Source organism: Leuciscus leuciscus (assembly GCF_965113295.1).
Source record: "Leuciscus leuciscus genome assembly, chromosome: 14".
Classification (NCBI taxonomy): domain Eukaryota; kingdom Metazoa; phylum Chordata; class Actinopteri; order Cypriniformes; family Leuciscidae; genus Leuciscus; species Leuciscus leuciscus.
In genome coordinates, this window is record NC_138738.1 from 4,782,881 (window position 1) to 4,802,150 (window position 19,270).

General features: G+C 38.4%; 2 protein-coding genes and 2 long non-coding RNA genes across 8 annotated transcripts in view; 1 reads left to right on the forward strand and 3 right to left on the reverse strand.

Moving 5' to 3' along the window:
- Positions 1-1,709, reverse strand: part of LOC309474207 — a 111,898-nt gene extending 110,189 nt beyond the window's left edge. Inside the window, exons 1-2 of the long non-coding RNA XR_014197243.1 lie at positions 1,660-1,709; positions 1-1,139 (exon numbers count right to left, since the gene is read on the reverse strand). This is a non-coding gene — a long non-coding RNA (uncharacterized lncRNA). The remainder of the gene's footprint in view (positions 1,140-1,659) is intronic.
- Positions 144-12,362, forward strand: LOC309474218. Its single transcript, XR_014197254.1, has 2 exons — positions 144-270; positions 12,254-12,362. It is a non-coding gene; the product is annotated as an uncharacterized lncRNA (long non-coding RNA).
- Positions 6,980-8,704, reverse strand: LOC309474147 (odorant receptor 131-2-like). 2 transcript variants are annotated; one of them, XM_082136524.1, is made up of 2 exons: positions 8,411-8,704; positions 6,980-8,245 (listed from the first exon to the last, which is right to left on the reverse strand). In XM_082136524.1, the coding sequence occupies exon 2, from the start codon at positions 8,224-8,226 to the stop codon at positions 7,243-7,245; it is 984 nt and encodes a 327-aa protein (XP_081992650.1). In that variant the 5' UTR covers positions 8,227-8,245; positions 8,411-8,704; the 3' UTR covers positions 6,980-7,242. The 2 variants fall into 2 exon arrangements, with proteins under 2 accessions (XP_081992650.1, XP_081992651.1); XM_082136525.1 differs by having other exon boundaries at positions 8,403-8,420.
- Positions 10,953-19,270, reverse strand: part of matn4 (matrilin 4) — a 24,345-nt gene continuing 16,027 nt past the window's right edge. For 3 of the 4 annotated variants that reach the window (XM_082136372.1, XM_082136370.1, XM_082136371.1), the window contains 5 exons: positions 17,877-17,999; positions 16,943-17,356; positions 16,005-16,157; positions 15,608-15,712; positions 10,953-11,865 (listed from right to left, as the gene is read on the reverse strand). In XM_082136372.1, the coding sequence (XP_081992498.1) occupies positions 11,807-11,865; positions 15,608-15,712; positions 16,005-16,157; positions 16,943-17,356; positions 17,877-17,999 (854 nt within the window). In that variant the 3' untranslated portion in view covers positions 10,953-11,806. The remainder of the gene's footprint in view (positions 11,866-15,607; positions 15,713-16,004; positions 16,158-16,942; positions 17,357-17,876; positions 18,000-19,270) is intronic. The other variant, XM_082136373.1, reaches the window with a different exon arrangement.

Here is a 19,270-nt window from a genome sequence, read left to right on the forward strand (position 1 = left end):
ACTCACATAAAGGATTATTAGGAACACCTGTTCAATTTCTCATTAATGCAATTATCTAATCAACCAATCACATGGCAGTTGCTTCAATGCATTTAGGGGTGTGGTCCTGGTCAAGACAATCTCCTGAACTCCAAACTGAATGTCAGAATGGGAAAGAAAGGTGATTTAAGCAATTTTGAGCGTGGCATGGTTGTTGGTGCCAGACGGGCCGGTCTGAGTATTTCACAATCTGCTCAGTTACTGGGATTTTCACGCGCAACCATTTCTAGGGTTTACAAAGAATGGTGTGAAAAGGGAAAAACATCCAGTATGCGGCAGTCCTGTGGGCGAAAATGCCCTGTTGATGCTAGAGGTCAGAGGAGAATGGGCCGACTGATTCAAGCTGATAGAAGAGCAACTTTCACTGAAATAACCACTCGTTACAACCGAGGTATGCAGCAAAGCATTTGTGAAGCCACAACATGCACAACCTTGAGGCAGATGGGCTACAACAGCAGAAGACCCCACTGGGTACCACTCATCTCCACTACAAATAGGAAAAAAAGGGCTACAATTTGCACGAGCTCACCAAAATTGGACAGTTGAAGACTGGAAAAATGTTGCCTGGTCTGATGAGTCTCGATATCTGTTGAGACATTCAGATGGTAGAGTCAGAATTTGGCGTAAACAGAATGAGAACATGGATCCATCATGCCTTGTTACCACTGTGCAGGCTGGTGGTGGTGGTGTAATGGTGTGGGGGATGTTTTCTTGGCACACTTTAGGCCCCTTAGTGCCAATTGGGCATCGTTTAAATGCCACGGCCTACCTGTGCATTGTTTCTGACCATGTCCATCCCTTTATGACCACCATGTGCCCATCCTCTGATGGCTACTTCCAGCAGGATAATGCACTATGTCACAAAGCTCGAATCATTTCAAATTGGTTTCTTGAACATGACAATGAGTTCACTGTACTAAAATGGCACCCACAGTCACCAGATCTCAACCCAATAGAGCATCTTTGGGATGTGGTGGAACGGGAGCTTCGTGCCCTGGATGTGCATCCCACAAATCTCCATCAACTGCAAGATGCTATCCTATCAATATGGGCCAACATTTCTAAAGAATGCTTTCAGCACCTTGTTGAATCAATAGCCCCTTTCACACAGAGATTCCGGAAAATACACGGATAAAGTGACCCGGGATTTGACCCGGGTTCGTCTGATTTTGGTTCATTCACACTGCCAGTGATTTTCCGGAATCAGAGAGTGCGTTCACACACAACCCGTAAAAATGCCGTAAAGAAACGTGACATCGATGTGACTTGTAATCTCAGCAGCGTCTTAAGTTTGCTTATGAGCTGCGATCTCTCACTCGAGAAACTACGCTTGTGCATTTTTTTTCTCTGATTCGATCATAAACTTGCGCATTACGTACCGTTTCACAGCTGGAGAACGAGCCCGGCTTCAGCGTCATCACATACGACACGGCATTATTACGGCTTTTGTTCACACAGCGCGCGTTCCGGGACTGAACACGGCAATGTTACTAGGTCCCCAACACGGCATCGATCCCGGCATAAATCCCGGGTCGAGTTTGCGTTCACACAGAAGGCGCTCTGGCAATTTGCCGGCAATTTCCCGGGTTCAAAGCGCTGTGTGAAAGGGGCTAATGGCACGTAGAATTAAGGCAGTTCTGAAGGCGAAAGGGGGTCAAACACAGTATTAGTATGGTGTTCCTAATAATCCTTTAGGTGAGTGTAAGTCTCTAATTATAGAGAATAATGATCACACTCTTTATCAAGGTTTCAAAGGTTTTCAAATGCAAACATTGAATATCATATTTCACATTTTAAAGTTTTATTTTGTTTAATGTAGTGATATGGCATGCACATTTTCATCTTTGCCTGTCTGTGCAAATGGGTTTTCAATATTCATAAATTTGTATATATCATTCTTATATATTGATTAATGTAGGATTCTAAACTGGAAACCAGCCTACTCTTCGATTCTGATTCAATCTGTATAGTACAGTCACCATCAGCTCAGTGAGGCCTAGAAAAACCTAATACTCAAGCTCCTTTTGTCACAATATGCTGCAAATATCCTTTGGCCATATGAAAAATAATAAAGAAAAAGTCAATTTGATGTGGCAAAGAAAGCACCATGATAAAGACCTTAAATATCTTTATTTCCTCAGATCTTTAAAATGCATTTTTAACAATTTAGGGTGTGATATTACACTCTAGAAATGCTTGGTTGTTTTATCCCATGTTTGGGTCAAATATGGCCAAACCCAACTGTTGGTTTAAATTAAACATTTTAAAAGGTTAATTTAAACCAGCAGTTGGGTTTGTCCATATTTGACCCAAATATGGGTTGAAACAACCCAGCATTTTTAGAGTCTAACATCCAGATCACCATGACATTTAAACCTTTATCTTATTGTAGTTTTTATAGATAAAAACACCTCAACTTAAAATCAATGTAACCTCTGGAATAGTTTCTACTATCTTTTATCACTACTAAAAAAAAAAAAAAAAATCATAATTAAAATAAACAATTAATGCAACAAAGAACATCCTTAGTAATTATGCATTGTAGTTGTCTTCAAAGAAACGTTTCTTGAGCATCAATTCAGCAAATTTGAATGATATAAATGATATATGAAATATCATTGGATTTATTTTGTTTTTGGCTTTGACAGGTTTAGCCAAATCCATGATTGTGATATAGTCTTATCATCAGTTAAATAAATATTAGTGAATATCCCAATAAGGCTGTAAAGTTGCATCACATTGTCTTCACATCATCTTCATATCACACGGCTGTTCAAAAACAAACAAACAATTAACTCAATCCTTTCTGGAAAACTTTGACCTTTCCCTCAATATGTGTTTGTGTTCCTAAAAAAGCCAATCATTCACAAAAGGGAGCATCGGAAGACGATAGAGAATCGAGTCTACTCTGCCTTGTTTGGGCTCTCAGAGTTTATTTAGAGGGGTCTGCCCCGTTCAGACAGTCGGGACAGCTCTTTGTATGTTTCGGCGGCCGCACCAAAGGGTTCCCGGTCACGAAGATCGTCACGATGGATAGTGGACGCTATCTCTTTAGCCGAGTTACAAACCCACAGATCCTGGCTCCTCAGCCATCTAGAATTCCTTGCGGTTCAGGATCAACTTCTCCAAGAGTGTACTGTCCCCCAGCCAGTGTATAACCTTCCTGGGAACAGTTATCGACTCTGTTCAGATGAGAGCTTGGCTCATGCCAGACCAGCGCTCTCTCCATTCAACAGCTAGCTGCTTCGTTCAAAGCGGGCTTTTACCTGCCCCTCAGAACATTTCAAAGGGCACTGGGCCTTATGGCCTCCGCATCGTCAGTACTCCAATTAGGCCTACTGCATATGCGTCCCCTTCAGCGCTGGCTGAAGCCCCGAGTCTGAATGGTCTCTTCACCCTCAGAAAGTTCATTTAATTTGGAGTGTCTTCGGGACGGCAGAGGTAGACCTCTTCGCCACAGAAGACAACTCTCACTGCCCAACATTCTTTTCAAAGAACAGGGATGCGCTGGCCCATGAATGGCCCAGCCGTCCTCTTTACGCATTCCCTCCGGTCTCGATGCTCCCTCAGGTCATCGAACGGATCAGGGAGAACAATTGTGCAGTCCTCTTAATAGCCCCTCTCTGGCGCACCCAAACATGGATCCCCGAGTTGATACAGCTGCTAGAGACATCTCCCTGGCCTATACCACTGAGGAAGGACCTCCTCACGCAGGCGAACAGGACAGTCTGGCACCCCCGTCCCGACTTGTGGGCCCTTCGTATATCGCTCCTCAACGGGTATCCAGGGACCTCCCAGACAGAGTCCTAAGCACTATCACCGAAGCTAGGGCTCCGTCAACGAGACACCTCTACACCCTTAAGTGGTCAGTGTTCACCAGCAGGTGTACAGCTCGGAACCTAGACCCCTACTCTTGTGAAGTACCACTGGTACTTTCTTTTCTTCAAGAGCTGCTGGACTCGGGTCGAACCCCCTCCACGCTCAAAGTATACGTGGCGGCCATAGCAGCCATCCATGCTCCTGTGGCCGGCCAATCCTTGGAACGACCTGATCGTGCGCTTCCTCAAAGGGGCCAGGAGGCTTAACCCACCTCGACTCCAAAGTCGTCCTCAAACCAAGACATGGCTATGTACCCAAGGTGCTCTCGACTCCGTTCAGAGCCCAGGTCATTTCGCTGTCGGCCCTTCCCCTATCGGAAGACAATAGAGAATCAAGTCTACTCTGACTTGTTAGGGCTCTCAAGGTTTATTTAGAGGGTTCTGCCCCATTCAGACAGTTGGAACAGCTCTTTGTATGCTTCGGCGGCCACACCAAAGGGCTCCCAGTCACGAAGATTGTCACGATGGATAGTGGATGCTATCTCTTTAGCCTACGCCTCAATGGGCCTTCAATACCCCATAGGCATCAGAGCCCATTCCACAAGGGTCATGGCCTCTTCATGGGAATGGATCAGTGGTGTACCAATTGAAGACATTTGTGCGGCAGCCGGTTGGTCTTCACCGTCCACATTTGTAAGATTTTATAACTTGGAAGTGCCGGCTCTGCAGGCATGAGTCCTTTCTATCTAAACCTCTAGGTATCCTTTTCCGGGCTCCGACATTGGTCCGGTCCCCGTTGGATTTTGACTTTTAGTTCTACTATAAGCCTTGGGCTTCACCGCTCCAGGCGGTAGTTCAGAGCGAATTCGTCAGCTAATAGCACGGCATTTTGAAATGGGTTCCCATAGCGTCTAGCAGACACAATACGAGTGAACCATTCTCAAAAGGGAATGTACTTGGTTACTAACTTAACCTCGGTTCCCTGAGAGTAACGGGAACGAGTATTGCATAGACGGCCGTCCTATTAAAGGGATACTCCACCGAAAAATGAAAATTCTGTCATCATATACTCAAACCTGTATGAATTTCTTTCTTCTGCTGAACAGAAAGGAAGATATCTAGAAGAATGTGAGTAACCAGATACCATTGACTTCCATAGTAGGAAAAAAATATACTATAGGGGTGGTAGTGGCGCAGTGGATAAGACACATGCCTTTGGTGTGAGAGACCCGGGTTCGAATCCACTGTGAGACACCAATGTGTCCCTGAGCAAGACACTTAACCCCTAGTTGCTCCAGAGGCGTGCGACCTCTGACATATATAGCAATTGTAAGTCGCTTTGGATTAAAAGCGTCAGCTAAATGAATAAATGTAAATGTAAATGTAAATGGAAGTCAATGGTATCCAAAACTGTCTGGTTACTCACATTCTTCTAGATATCTTCCTTTCTGTTCAACAGAAGAAAGAAATTCATACAGGTTTGAAACAACATGAGGGTGAGTATATGATGACAGAATTTTCATTTTTCGGTGGAGTATCCCTTTAAGCTTCACGTTCAGGTAATGTCGCTTCAGTCGATTTAACCTGATTCCTATGGCTTAATGGGCTGCATGTATAGTCAGCAGCCATGCCCATTTTTGCAGGTTTCGGCACACGCGAGGCGGGAAGCGTCCTGAAAGGTTTGTGCGTCCTCGCCGCTTCGCCATAGGTTCATGCAGTTCCCGCAGCCCAGCCAATCAGCATGTTATACAGCTCTGCACTGTGCTTGCTGCACTGCATTTTTAAATAAAGGCTTCAATATTGTTGAGAAAAAGAGTTTTCCCATAGCGTCTAGCAATACTCGTTCCCGTTACTCTCAGGGAACCGAGGTTACATTAGTAACCGAGTACGTTTTTTATTTGCTTTGGTACTATTTTCACAAGTAAGGGGTACATTTTCAAAACTCTTAGTACAAAAATCTAAACTGATCACACTTGTAACACAGCTAGTCACTCTTTCAAAACCTGATCCCTGCTTTCATTACAGTCATACACATTTCAGTCCACATAATCATTGTTCCAAACACATAATTATTGTAATATGTAATGAGAAAATTGGGTTTAATCACCGAAACACAACAGTATGATCCTCTTTCAATTTTGTACTTTTAACAATCAGTTCATTCAACAGCAAAAAATGCAAGATACATGTTTCAAATCACCCTTGTTACTGAAATAATTACAGTAATATAGGCTACAGTTGCCACATTAGAAAATACACTTACATTACCTAACTTATGTAACTGAATCCATAATGTTTGTAATAGTATCTAGTGTGTTATCAAAAGTTGTGATGAGGTTATGAAACTGCCATGAGGTTTTGTGCAAGAACAGAGTTTTCTGCCAATACAGTTCATGTTCTCACTGTGGCATATGACTGAATCTATACTGTAGTTGAACATTATACGGGTGAGTTACAGTAATGCAGAATATCTACATGCTGTTATGTAAAATGGTGTATTTGATGTATTTGTCTCCCTTGATGCATCTGTGATCAATCTGATGTTACAGTCATCGACTGTTTCCTCTCCCTTCATCTCTATGTTCACAAATTGAATATTTCTCTCTTCTCTCTCTCTCTCTCTCTCTCTCTCTCTCTCTCTCTCTCTCTCTCTCTCTCTCTCTCTCTCTCTCTCTCTCTCTCTCTCTCTCTCTCACGCACACACACACGCACGCACGCACACACAAACAAACAAACACACGTGTGTGCACACTTTGAACATAGTGGTGGTTATTATAAATCACTTATGTAAAAAGAATTCATTACATTTAGTTATCCATATTGGAAATTGTAAACAAGTTGTACGGAAATTGTCTGTAGAATCAATATCTATAGAAATCTATAGGTGTACCAAATGATTCATTGATTAACCATTAAGTTCAGTTGGATTAAATATTAGACAAATGTATTAAACTGAACGAGAAGAGATGCAAATAAAAAGTTTTATAGTAAGAGCTTTATGAAAGGCAGTTACCATGAATGAAACATTTATATAGATGAAACACTTATTTTGTGTTGTGAAAAGGATACTTGAGTCTGATGTTTTCCATGTAAAAGCTATGAAAATGGAAAAGGTTGAAACGGCAGATTTAAGTCATTTATTATATGTTTGTTTTCTTTTTCATAAAGAGACTTTTACCATTGACATTTTTTATGTCTGTAAAGTGCCACGTACAGCTGCCATGCATACACTCAAATTATCATTTGCATTTCACGTTATATGCTTTAATCAGTAATCACCGCATATGTAGACCAGTATATATTTATTAATTTCTTTCACACATGTCTACAAGTCAGATTCATTCAAAATGTTGATTTCTTTACAATATTGTGATATAATTAACCTTCATATAGATTTATCGGAAACTTTGGCCAAATTCTTTTTGGGTTGGAGAGTTTTTATCGTACTCCTCATCTCAAACATTGTACACAGTAAGTATCTTTTCAGGTACTTACAAAATGTTTGATCTCTCACCCCATACACAATAGGACTGACAAACCTAGGCATTATCTGGATTACTACATAATTTAAAAATCTCATCTCCAGAATAAGCATCGGAAACATTTCCGTCAGCAGCTTGTCCAGGAAGGGCCCGACAAAAGTTAGCAAGCACATCAGAAGCTGGATCCCATGTAGGAGGATGGTACTTCGAGCTTTGCCAGCATCCAAGCTTGTGGACTTTGCAACAAACATGATCTTTATGTAAGTATACACTATAGTCAGCCCAACAAATGCCAGGTAAATAATATACACAACATTTCTCTTCTCTATCATATATGGGTTATTGAACACATAATCTCTGAAGCAGAAGACATTGCTGTAGAAGAAGGTTCGTGGTTGTGTAGCCAACAGGACGAACAGGTCTGGTAGAGCCTGGATGGCATTCAGGCTACAGATTAGGCTGATAAGGATGTATGTTTTAGATACGGTACAGATCTGAGCATGACGCAAAGGGTTGCAGATAGCGATGTAGCGCTCTATAGCCATGGCGGCCAGGTTCAGTGGTGTGTTGAGCGTTGTGAATATAGCGGTCATCAATAGAACACAGCAGAAAGAGACATTGATACTAAACACAATGTAGCTCAACACATGAAGAAGGACTGTAATAATCAGCTGAATCGTATCGTTGAACACCATATGAATGAAGAGAATGTACCGAGGGTTTCCGTTAAAGATCTCATGCTTGATGAAGGTGTGGATGAGCGTGCCGTTGATGTAGTTGATGGAGATGCACAAACTAACCACTATCACATTCTTAGCCACTGCTGTGCTAAAGCTGTCCCGCAGAATTGTGGGTTGGGTGATGTTACCCACCAGTGAAACATTCATCTTCTAATAAGATAACTTTCTGGAAAAAAAAAGAGAACATGAAAGGTTAAACATTGTGCATCAAGATTACTAGAATGTCTATATAGAACAATGTTATTCTCAATGTAAAATTCAATTGCATCAGCAAATTAACTTTAATTTGATCAAAGAGTCATATAAAGTTAAGATGTTTTTACATTAATACCTCTGCAGACTTCCCAGCCTGTTATAAAAGAGTCTGGCGAAAAATCTCCTTTTATATCATGTGATGCTCCTCTTAGTAATAAAGGTTGGTGTCTGCGCATGACTAACCTCATGTGACGTCAGAAGAGTAAAGCAAATATTTATTTTAAAGCAAAATGGCATGACCTCTTGAAACTTTTGACTTGAAAACATGAAGTCAAGTTTTGGTTACACTCTCAGCTTGTCTTAAGGGTACCTTAAGGGTACATATTACTACTCAAATGCACCTTTTAGGGCTACATAAGGTAGCCTGTCCCAGTGATAAGCTGTTGTACCCCTAAAGGTGCAAATTTTGCCCATTTTTTCTTCTTCCAGGAAGTTCTGTGATTGCACCATTGTGCTGCCAAAAAATATCTTTCTCCACTGACAGCCATTCAAAAGTAGCTTTATATTCTGCTAAAGACCAATGTTTGCAAGCAACATACAGTGAAAATAAAATGCGACAATAAGTCTCTAATTATAGAGAATAATGATCACACTCTTTATCAAGGTTTCAAAGGTTTTCAAATGCAAACATTGAATATCATATTTCACATTTTAAAGTTTTATTTTGTTTAATGTAGTGATGTGGCATGCACATTTTCATCTCAGTGCACTTTTGAATTTGCAGCCTGTCTGTACAAATGGGTTTTCAATATTCATACATTTGTATATATCATTCTTATATATTGATTAATGTAGGATTCTAAACTGGAAACCAGCCTACTCTTCGATTCTGATTCAATCTGTATAGTACAGTCACCATCAGCTCAGTGAGGCCTAGAAAAACCTAATACTCAAGCTCCTTTTGTCACAATATGCTGCAAATATCCTTTGGCCATATGAAAAATAATAAAATAAAAGTCAATTTGATGTGGCAAAGAAAGCACCATGATAAAGACCTTAAATATCTTTATTTCCTCAGATCTTTAAAATTCATTTTTAACAATTTAGGGTGTGATTTTACACTCTAGAAATGCTGGGTTGTTTTAACTCATGTTTAGGTCAGATATGGACAAACCCAACTGGTGCTTTGAATTAAATATGTTAAAAGGTTAATTTAAACCAGCAGTTGGGTTTGTCCATATTTGACCCAAATATGGGTTGAAACAACCCAGCATTTTTAGAGTCTAACATCCAGATCACCATGACATTTAAACCTTTATCTTATTGTAGTTTTTATAGATAAAAACACCTCAACTTAAAATCAATGTAACCTCTGGAATAGTTTCTACTATCTTTTATCACTACTGAAAAAAAAAATCATAATTAAAATAAACAATTAATGCAACAAAGAACATCCTTAGTAATTATGCAGTTGTCTTCAAAGAAACGTTTCTTGAGCAACAATTCAGCAAATTTGAATGATATAAATGATATATGAAATATCATTGGATTTATTTAGTTTTTGGCTTTGACAGGTTTAGCCAAATCCATGATTGTGATACAGTCTTATCATCAGTTAAATAAATATTAGTGAATATCCCAATAAGGCTGTAAAGTTGCATCACCTTGTCTTCACATCATCTTCATATCACACGGCTGTTCAAAAACAAACAAACAATTAACTCAATCCTTTCTGGAAAACTTTGACCTTTCCCTCAGCATGTGTTTGTGTTCCTAAAAAAGCCAATCATTCACAAAAGGGAGCATTGTTGGGATAACAAGACATTTGTCCTTTGAGCATCTGAGCTGCCGTGTGTTTGGGGTAATTAGCGCTTCCACTGAGACTAGCGGGAATCTCTGACATTTCACAACCTCCACTGAGTCTAGTCTGAGCAAGAGCGATGGCAGGAGAGACTCCAGCGTCTCACACCCTTGAGTTCCGCAGGTAGAAGGTCAAAGCAGTCAGGAACACTTGTTGTTCTGAAGCTTGTATTCCTGGGAGTGATTAGCACGTCTATGGGGAGATGCAGAAAAGATCATGGAACATAATAAGAGAGATTGTTTTAGACGTTTAAAGGTCTGTTGGCATCAAGAGAGATCCTGTTTTGAAATGTTAATGCTAAGGGTCTGATGTAAATGTTGATCAATCAGCAAGTCTGAAAAACAATTGAGGATGCATGTCATATTCAAGTAATAATAAACTTTATCGTATTTAATACTTAGTGTCCTAAACTATTTTGACAATGAAGCCACGCTTAAAAACACTTTAATGCTACATAACATGTCAAACCAAGTGACAATTATTTTAAAGATAGATAACACACGTTTACTTTACAAGAAAAATATTTCTGAAAAAAGACGGTCTGTACTTATAGAAATAAAAAAAGTAGAGTGGTGCTGTGTTTGTGAAGTTTCAAAATGTATTTGTGAAAGTGGTTTGATTTGGTTGCTTCTATTGAAACATTTGACATCTTTTGACATCCCCTGATATAACCAGGGTATTATATGTAACATTTATATATATATGTATATATATATATATGTATATATATATATATATATATATATATCAATTAAGTTATGAAACTGGTTCTATCTAAATACATCATTATACCTTTTTTATTTCCCAATGTGAAAGAATACAGACACACTTTAATTGTTTTAAAAAAGAGTGTTATTAGGAAATATCCAAAAACATAGAAGAATTCACATGTAAGAGCCTTATAATGGGGCCTTTTTGCAAATGTCTTGAAAACATAAAAACTGAGGTATCTTATCTGGATTCTGTATGTGTAAATTACATTTCAATAATAACAATAATAATAAAAATAAAAAAACTGCAATCTTAAGGGGCACTTGTACACACTACCCTGTTTACACAAATCTCATTTTAGTGTTAACAAACCATTCAGGCCATTCTTGAGTCCAAAAATCTGTTTGCAGTCCAGTTAAACAATTAACAAATATCAGACATATTCCTCTGAATATTTCAAATATTCAGGCACAACATTGATGGGAAACAGCTTTGGTAATATGGAGTGCTTCATTTGCCTCATTGTGTCTCTCTCTTTTGGTATCAGTATTTTGTCTGTAAACTAATGATTCTAAGAGTGTCATTTGTAACTAATTATTTTTTTGTAATATATATGTGCATAAAAGGAAGGTTTTATAGATCCACACAAATTTGGTGCCGATAAAAAAACAGATGCAAACATGATAATGATGACAATATTTCAGAGTGGTACCAAACACTTAATTTCCCTTTTTAGTGTATAAATGCTAATATAAAATTTGCCATAAATACATACCTCTCTATAAACCATACAATACAGATCATGTATAAATAGAGAACAATATTAGCCATGTCCAAACATGGCAGCAGAATTATTTGGCCTCATGCCTTAGACATCTACACCTGTAGATCTTTTGATTGTAGGACCCTTGACCCCCAGCGGGCCCCTTCCTCCTCCATACGGTTGTGTGACGTGCTCTTTCATTTTCTTGTGAGCAACTGGTTCTCCAGCACTTCCAATCGCTTGGTCATAGCTGACAGTGACATACAGTTAAGGAAATATACTATAATAAATGATCATATAATCATACTTAGCATCTTACCTTTCTGCATTTTTGGCTGTTGTAGGCATTAAATATATTCAAACTCCTATTTTTACATTTTCTTAAGAAGATGTGAGAGATGTTAACGATGATAACCAGCAGCCATGTCACCCTGTAGCCCAAGACCGGTTGCCCACTGAAGCTAAGCAGGGCTGAGCCTGGTTAGTACCTGGATGGGAGACCTCCTGAGAAAACCAGGTTGCTGCTGGAAGAGGTGTTAGTGAGGCCAGCAGGGGGCGCTCACCCTGTGGTCTGTGTGGGTCCTAACGCCCCAGTATAGTGATGGGGACTCTATACTGCCAAAGAGCACCGTCCTTCGGATGAGAAGTTAAACCGAGGTCCTGACTCTCTGTGGTCATTAAAAATCCCAGGATGTCTTTCGAAAGAGTAGGGGTGTAACCCCGGTGTCCTGGCCAAATTTGCCCCTTGGCCTCTGTCCATCATGGCCTCCTAATCATCCCCATATACTGATTGGTTTCATCGCTCTGTCTCCTCTCCACCAGTAAGCTGGTGTGTGGTGGGCGTTCTGGCGCAATATGGCTGCCGTCGCATCATCCAAGTGGATGCTGCACATTGGTGGTGGTTGAGGAGATTCCCCCCTTCTATGTAAAGCGCTTTGAGTGTCGAGAAAAGCGCTATATAAATGCAATGAATTATTATTATTATTATGTTTGCCAGTGCAAAACTTGCTGATACAAGTCTAGTGTGTTCTAGGTGGTTTCTAATCGCTTGTTTGCACAGCTAGCAAGGTTCATTTTAATACAGTCGTGACAGTTTCATATTGTGTCCATGCCCAACCATTGTTCAAGATTTGCTACATTAATGTCCACAATCACCTTGTTTTGGTGGTGGCACATTATCACTGAAGTAGTCATTAAGTTGAGCAAAATGTTCCATGTCAAATGCTCCGACAAGATTCGCCGAACGCAGTGCATTTAAAGCATTAGCCACCTACTGAGTACTCTCACTATCATTCATATCCATTACAAAACAGGGATATATTGATGAAAAATTTAAATAAAAGCTTGAAAATGACTTTTCGTGTTTTCAGAGGATGGATGCTTCCATGATACCACAATGCGCCGCCGCGCGGGGGGTTTTGACTCATCACCAAAGGTGTTATTGCGACTGGTTAGCAACAAGCTAGTTTTGTTTACATCAGCATGGCTTTGAAAATCACATTTCATTGGTTCAGACTCATGCCATCTAGAATTCGCTATGAATATTCACAAAGTTGGAATGCTGCGAGAAGAGAGTAGAGAACTGCAATTTTTCATGATTTAGGAAAGTACACATCTCAGAAAACATACAAATATAGATACTTTTAGATGCTTAATTGCTATTTGGAGCATTGGGATCACTAGACGATGGCTTGAACTCATTTTTGTGAAAACCTAAAGTTCGAAACATTTCACTTGTTTTGCCTGTAGCTCGTAATCAGCCCATGTGTGAATTCTGATTTTGCCAGCATGGGTCACATTTGCTTCTGTTGAAGCCATCAGTCTGCATTATTTTAATATAACTTATTTTTTAAATAATCCTGCTTAACAGAAGAATTTGTGGTGAAAAACTACATTACCCATGATGCTGTACAGAAAATACCACCAATCACAGCGTCACAAGAAGCAAAGCACGCCTATCTTTACCTCCACCTACTCCCAACTACTCACCTACTACACAGTCTTGTATTTTTTTATTTTTTGTCCGATTTTAAAATACTTTCTTGCTTCAAATTAAAGTTTGTGATGTTATGATTCACCTCATAACTGATTGGCTTGGTTCATGTCCTATAACGCTTTAACAAAGCCAATTTTTTGTTTTAAATCCCTAAGGGAGAATAGAGAACTCTATAATAAGTAAATCCACTTCACCAGCTAATTACTCTTCAACAACGATGCCACAGAAATATAAAGAGCTACCGCAAAAACGGAAGTTCAAAGACAAAATTTGAAAGATGCTGTGTCCTTTTTTCTCTGGCGCATTAAGTCTATAGTGGTTTGTTTTAGCTTGCACCACTAATAAACAATTTACATATTTACACCAAAAGCTAAATGACAATGGGTCTCATTCACTAATAATTGTGTGGATTATTTAGTATTTGTACACAAAGGAGAACTTCTCACGAAAAATCTCCAGCTAATTCACAACACGTTCGTACACACATGAATTTGTTCTTCACATCATTCTGATCTTAGTGAATTCGGAGTACTCCGCACACGCTTTCCTTACAGCCTTTCGTCGGGCTCGTCAAACTTGCCGCTGTTTGCAGACACACTCTCGCCCGATCCTCCAGCAATGGCAAGTGTGCCATTCTCACCAGTTCTCACAATAAACACCTTTTATACAGACCTCTCATTAGCCAGCTGGACATACGCGTACATCTGTGTTATTCAGAGAAACCTCGCAGATGAAGCTATAACACAGCTTTTCTTACTCTTTAATTATATATGATGGAATGTATTTAAGATGAAATTAGATTTAATTATTTAATCATTTTATTATATAATTTTATATATGGATTATATAATACAATTAATGCAATACTTCAATATAATTATAGTCATGTTAGGATGAAATATCACTTCTTAACATGATTATAAAGCCATACAGAGTAAGTGCTTTTTGCTTACGTGTGGTTTCAGTTGTTCCTATATTTTTTTAGTAAATTTAGAATAATTTTTTTTACGAAGTTCTTAAAATCGTTCGTACGCACATTTCACGCACAAATTTGTTTGTACGTATGCTTAGTGAATGAGAACCAGTGGCCTTTTGGCTTCTCTGCCACTTTAATTTAGAGATGCAGTAGAGAGAAAAGGCAGACGATGAGAAGATGTGGGAATTAGATTGGGAACTGTATCACTTCAAAGCAAGCATGCAAACCACTACATCCAACTGTGAAGGACATCTATCAGCAATATCTAACTGTGATGAGAGCCATGAAGCATTATCCTTTCTTAGTAATCTCGTCAAATTCTAGTTAAATGGATCCAGCGGAGACGTGCATCTGCATCTAGTAGTTCAGAACCATCTGTTTCTGGCCTCAGACACGGACAAGGGCTCTTTTGAGCTTGGATAAATGATGCTGAGTGAGAGATCTGAAACAAAGAGCCATTGAAGCGTGTGGTCACAGAGGTTTATGTCAGAAGCCAAAGCAGAGGGGCCAGTCTGGAACAGATCAGGCCGACAGACACAATCTAGACTCTCTCCGTACAGAGGGGCTTCTGTTAAACACTTTAGCTGGTTGTAATAATGCGTAAATCCACTAGTTATACATTAATGTTCAAAAGTTTGGGGTCTGCAAGATTTTTTATGTTTTTGAAAGAATTTTCACCAATTATTCTCACCAAGGCTGCATTTATAAAAAAAATAAATAAAATACTGTAAAATATTAGTGAAATATTATTCATTTAAAATAACTGTTTTCTATTTTAATATATTTGAAAATGTGATTTATTCCTGTGATCAAAGCTGAGTTTTTCAGCATCATTACTCCAGTTTTCAATGTCACATGATCCTTTAGAAATCATTCTTAAGGTTAGGGATTTTTCAAAATAGTAGAAATGATGCTGGCCTTAATAAACAGCACTAATGAGCAAAAAAATTTAGTTGCATGGTGTAGTTGAATGTGCTGAAAAGAAAGCATTGTTTAAAGGATTTGTAATAAATATATAAAGGATATGTTTCTGGGTGAGCTGGTCTAGGGTGGACATCGTAACCTGTTGGAACTCCACAAGACTTTCACAAGCGCAGGGGTCCTTCACCTCGATCTCTCCTTGACTCTCAGCTGAAAAATGTTGCAATAAGTGAGAATGAAATAACCAATCTTCATTATAAAAAGAATTTCCCTCAAATTTGCATTTGCATTTGGCAGAAATGCAAATGTGAGGGAAATGCTTTTTATAATGAATTTACTGTATGCATAGGAAACTCATTGGCACATTCTTAGGTAAATAATGCATGTGTGTGTGTATATCAGGCTCTAGATGGTGCTAAAGAACAACATACTGTGTAAATATGTTTTCCATCTAATCCAGATCTATGTGTGTGTGTGTGTATTCTCAGTGTTTCAAACGCACCTGCGCAGACATTGAGTTTGAGGTTCTCTGCGATCTGGCTGATGGCAGTGAAGTCGGCGCTGTAGAAGAAGTGTTTTTCCACAGGCTCAGAGGCAATCTCTCTCAGCTCATCCTCCACAGCTTTACCCACACCAACAGCATACATGGTGATACCTGAAACACACAAGACACATCGAATGTTCCAAAGGACAGACCTTTCATGTTAATGAGTAAAAAAGGTATAAATTACGGAAAAAAATGTTTTCAATAAAATGGTAAGAGAGAAGATGCTTATGCTTGAAGCTTAAGCTTTTTAACGGTCAATTTTTGTCAAAATGTATATCTTTATTAATTTTATAGGAGGTTTACAATTTTTTTTGACAATTAGAGACATAGCTGATAACATAAAAAAATTTTTTTATCTAATATCTTTCAATCTGTCCTAGAAATAAATAATCTAAAATATTTCAAAATATATAAATGAATATAATATTTACAAAAAAAAAAACTAAATGTTACAAAGCTAAACTAGACTAAATTTGACTTTTTTTCAAGTTTGATAAAGGAATTTTTTTTTAATATATATTTTTAAATATTTGTTAAAATTTTTGGAGAATTTCCATTCTACTTTCTAATAATCTAAAATTGTATTATTCAAATCTATCTAATTTGTTATAATCTGTTTTAGAAAAAGAAATAAAATAAAACATTTAAAAATATATAAAAGATTATAATATTTACAACAACATTTTTTTAGCTAGACTAGACTAAAATGTGATTTCTTCTATTTTGATAAAGAAAGAAAATTAAGAAAAATTAAGTCATATTTTTAATATAAAAGATAAATTCTTTAACTACAATTTGTGTACAAAAAAATATTCTTAAGTGTTTGTATCATTTCTGTGACTGTAACACTTTGGTGACTGTTACACTTTTGTAACATCCCTAAATAACAATACCTGCTTCCTTGGCCTTCTTGGCCCACTCTTGAATATCATCCTGTGAACGGCCATCCGTAAAGACCAGGCCGACCCGTGGGATGTTTTTCCCAGCAGGACGGGCTCCATCAGCCTCGGTGAAGCTGTTCTCCACCATGTGTTTGAGAGCCAAGCCTGTCATGGTTCCCTTCTCCATGTATTCCACATTCATCACAGCCTTTTTGATCTCTTCTTTTGTCTGATACATGCTGAGCGTGAACTCTGTCCGCACTCGGCTTGAGTACTGGACGAGACCCACGCGTGTTCCTTTAGGGGAGATGTCCAGCTGATCCACCACCTGGTTGACAAACTGCTTGACCAGCTCGAAATTCTGTGGCCGCACACTCTTGGAACCATCGATGAGGAGGACTAGGTCGATGTTGGAGGATCGACAGGCTTGAAGAGGGCAAAAGAAACAAAACATGTATTTCTGAACTGTGACACATATTTTTAATGCTTAGCAGAGAAAGTGGGACTTTTTTAGATTTATAAAGGTGTCTAAAAGTGTTTTTAATGTGTAAAATTGTTGTGCCACAAAATAGAACTGCAAAAATAATTTTTCATATTCTACCAGGTGCTTCCCTGTGCAAAACTCATTGGTGAAATGTGCAAAGTTTAATATTTAGCCTCGGTTTAGAAACAAATACGTTGGTTTTCAGAAAAGTATGAGCAATAGTAATACTACTGGTAATACACCTTATTTAATTAAAGTGAATATTTAATATTTAATTTTTTTAAAATTACATACTTCACCTTTAACAACAAAGCATGCAGTTCTTGCAGACACCAATCTATACATAGCAAATAGAAACTTTTCCAGCTTCAGGAATTCAGCTTTAGGCATTTCCCCTTTTAAACTAATGTTTAGGACAATCTCATCTGTAATATGGGTCGTCTGAATGAAAGTGTTCCTTACTTCCGCAGGTCTTGCCGTCGTCCTGAAGCACATGGCCCTCAGGACATATACAGTGGTATGATCCCGGAGTGCTCACACACTGGTGTTCACAACCATGTTCGACTGTGTTGCATAAGTTATCCGCTGCAGAAGACATAAACATGAAGAGTGTGTCTTAAACCACATCGAAATCATTTAGGAGGAATACTTTTCTTCAGCAAGGATGCATTAAATTGATCAACAGTGACAGTAAAGACATTAATATTTTGGTTTTCATAAAACATTTTCAACATTGAGAATAATAAGAAATGTTTCTTGAGCAGCAAATCAGCATATTAGAATGATTTCTGAAGAATCATGTGACACTAAAGAGTGAATGCATATTTAACGCATAAATGCATATACAGTACATGCATAATTTTAAGAAATGTTTTTGACACTTATTCAAATAGAAAAACAATAAAAATATGACATTGTTAGCAGACAGAGAGGAAATCTGGTGAAAAGATGCCTGGACTCTTTTAAGCAAACGTCCAGAGCCTTTAGGTAAACTTAAAAAGTGATAAACGACACACTTGATATTTTTGGCCTTTCCAGCTGTTCATGGCCAAGGTCTGGGAAGGTCATCAGGCTTAAAGAGGGGGCGCTTCACTTCCTTGCCAGCTGATTTTGAACAGTTTTAAAGGTAACCATACAGTGTTGAGCAATTTGAGCGCAGTTTGGGAACAGAATATATTTATGAGGTGGATTAATCTGATAATCAACTCGGAAGGTCAATAAATCTTATCTTATCTCAAATGTTGTGAAAGCAAAAAAAAAACCTTGAATGATAGTTGGAAAAGTAAATGTTTTGCGTTTGAAAAGCATGCTGTTGTTGTAACCAATAAAATATAGACATTAATATGTACTAAGCTAATTCTACCGCTGCTTAGAACTATTAGAACTATCATGTTTTGCAATTTTTTGGGGAAAACCTACTAACAGCTGTTTCTGTGCATTACACTGGGAAAAGAGAAAGTATATTAATACCAAAACGTCTTTAAGGGATTATGATCTTTTTCAAAGTCTGGATTTTGTTTTTGGGCTCTACTAGAATACGTTTTCATGCTAGAATGTTCAAAACACACATTAGTTTTCACATATTTTACACTGTTACAGCACCTCTCTTCCCAGTCTGTCAGTAACGCTTTTTCTGTAAGGACCACTATCGTCAAATACGATTGAAAATTAGCATACAGTTAGGATTGGCGGTATGATTCTGTTCTGTTCAGTCTAGCATGGATAAGAGCAGAGAGAGCAGTAATAACCCCCCTTAGGGTAAACAGAACAGAACCAACATGAATGTATTGCAGATATCATTAATTAATTTTAATGTACAACGTAATTAGAGAATTTTAGTCAGATTCAGGGGGAAT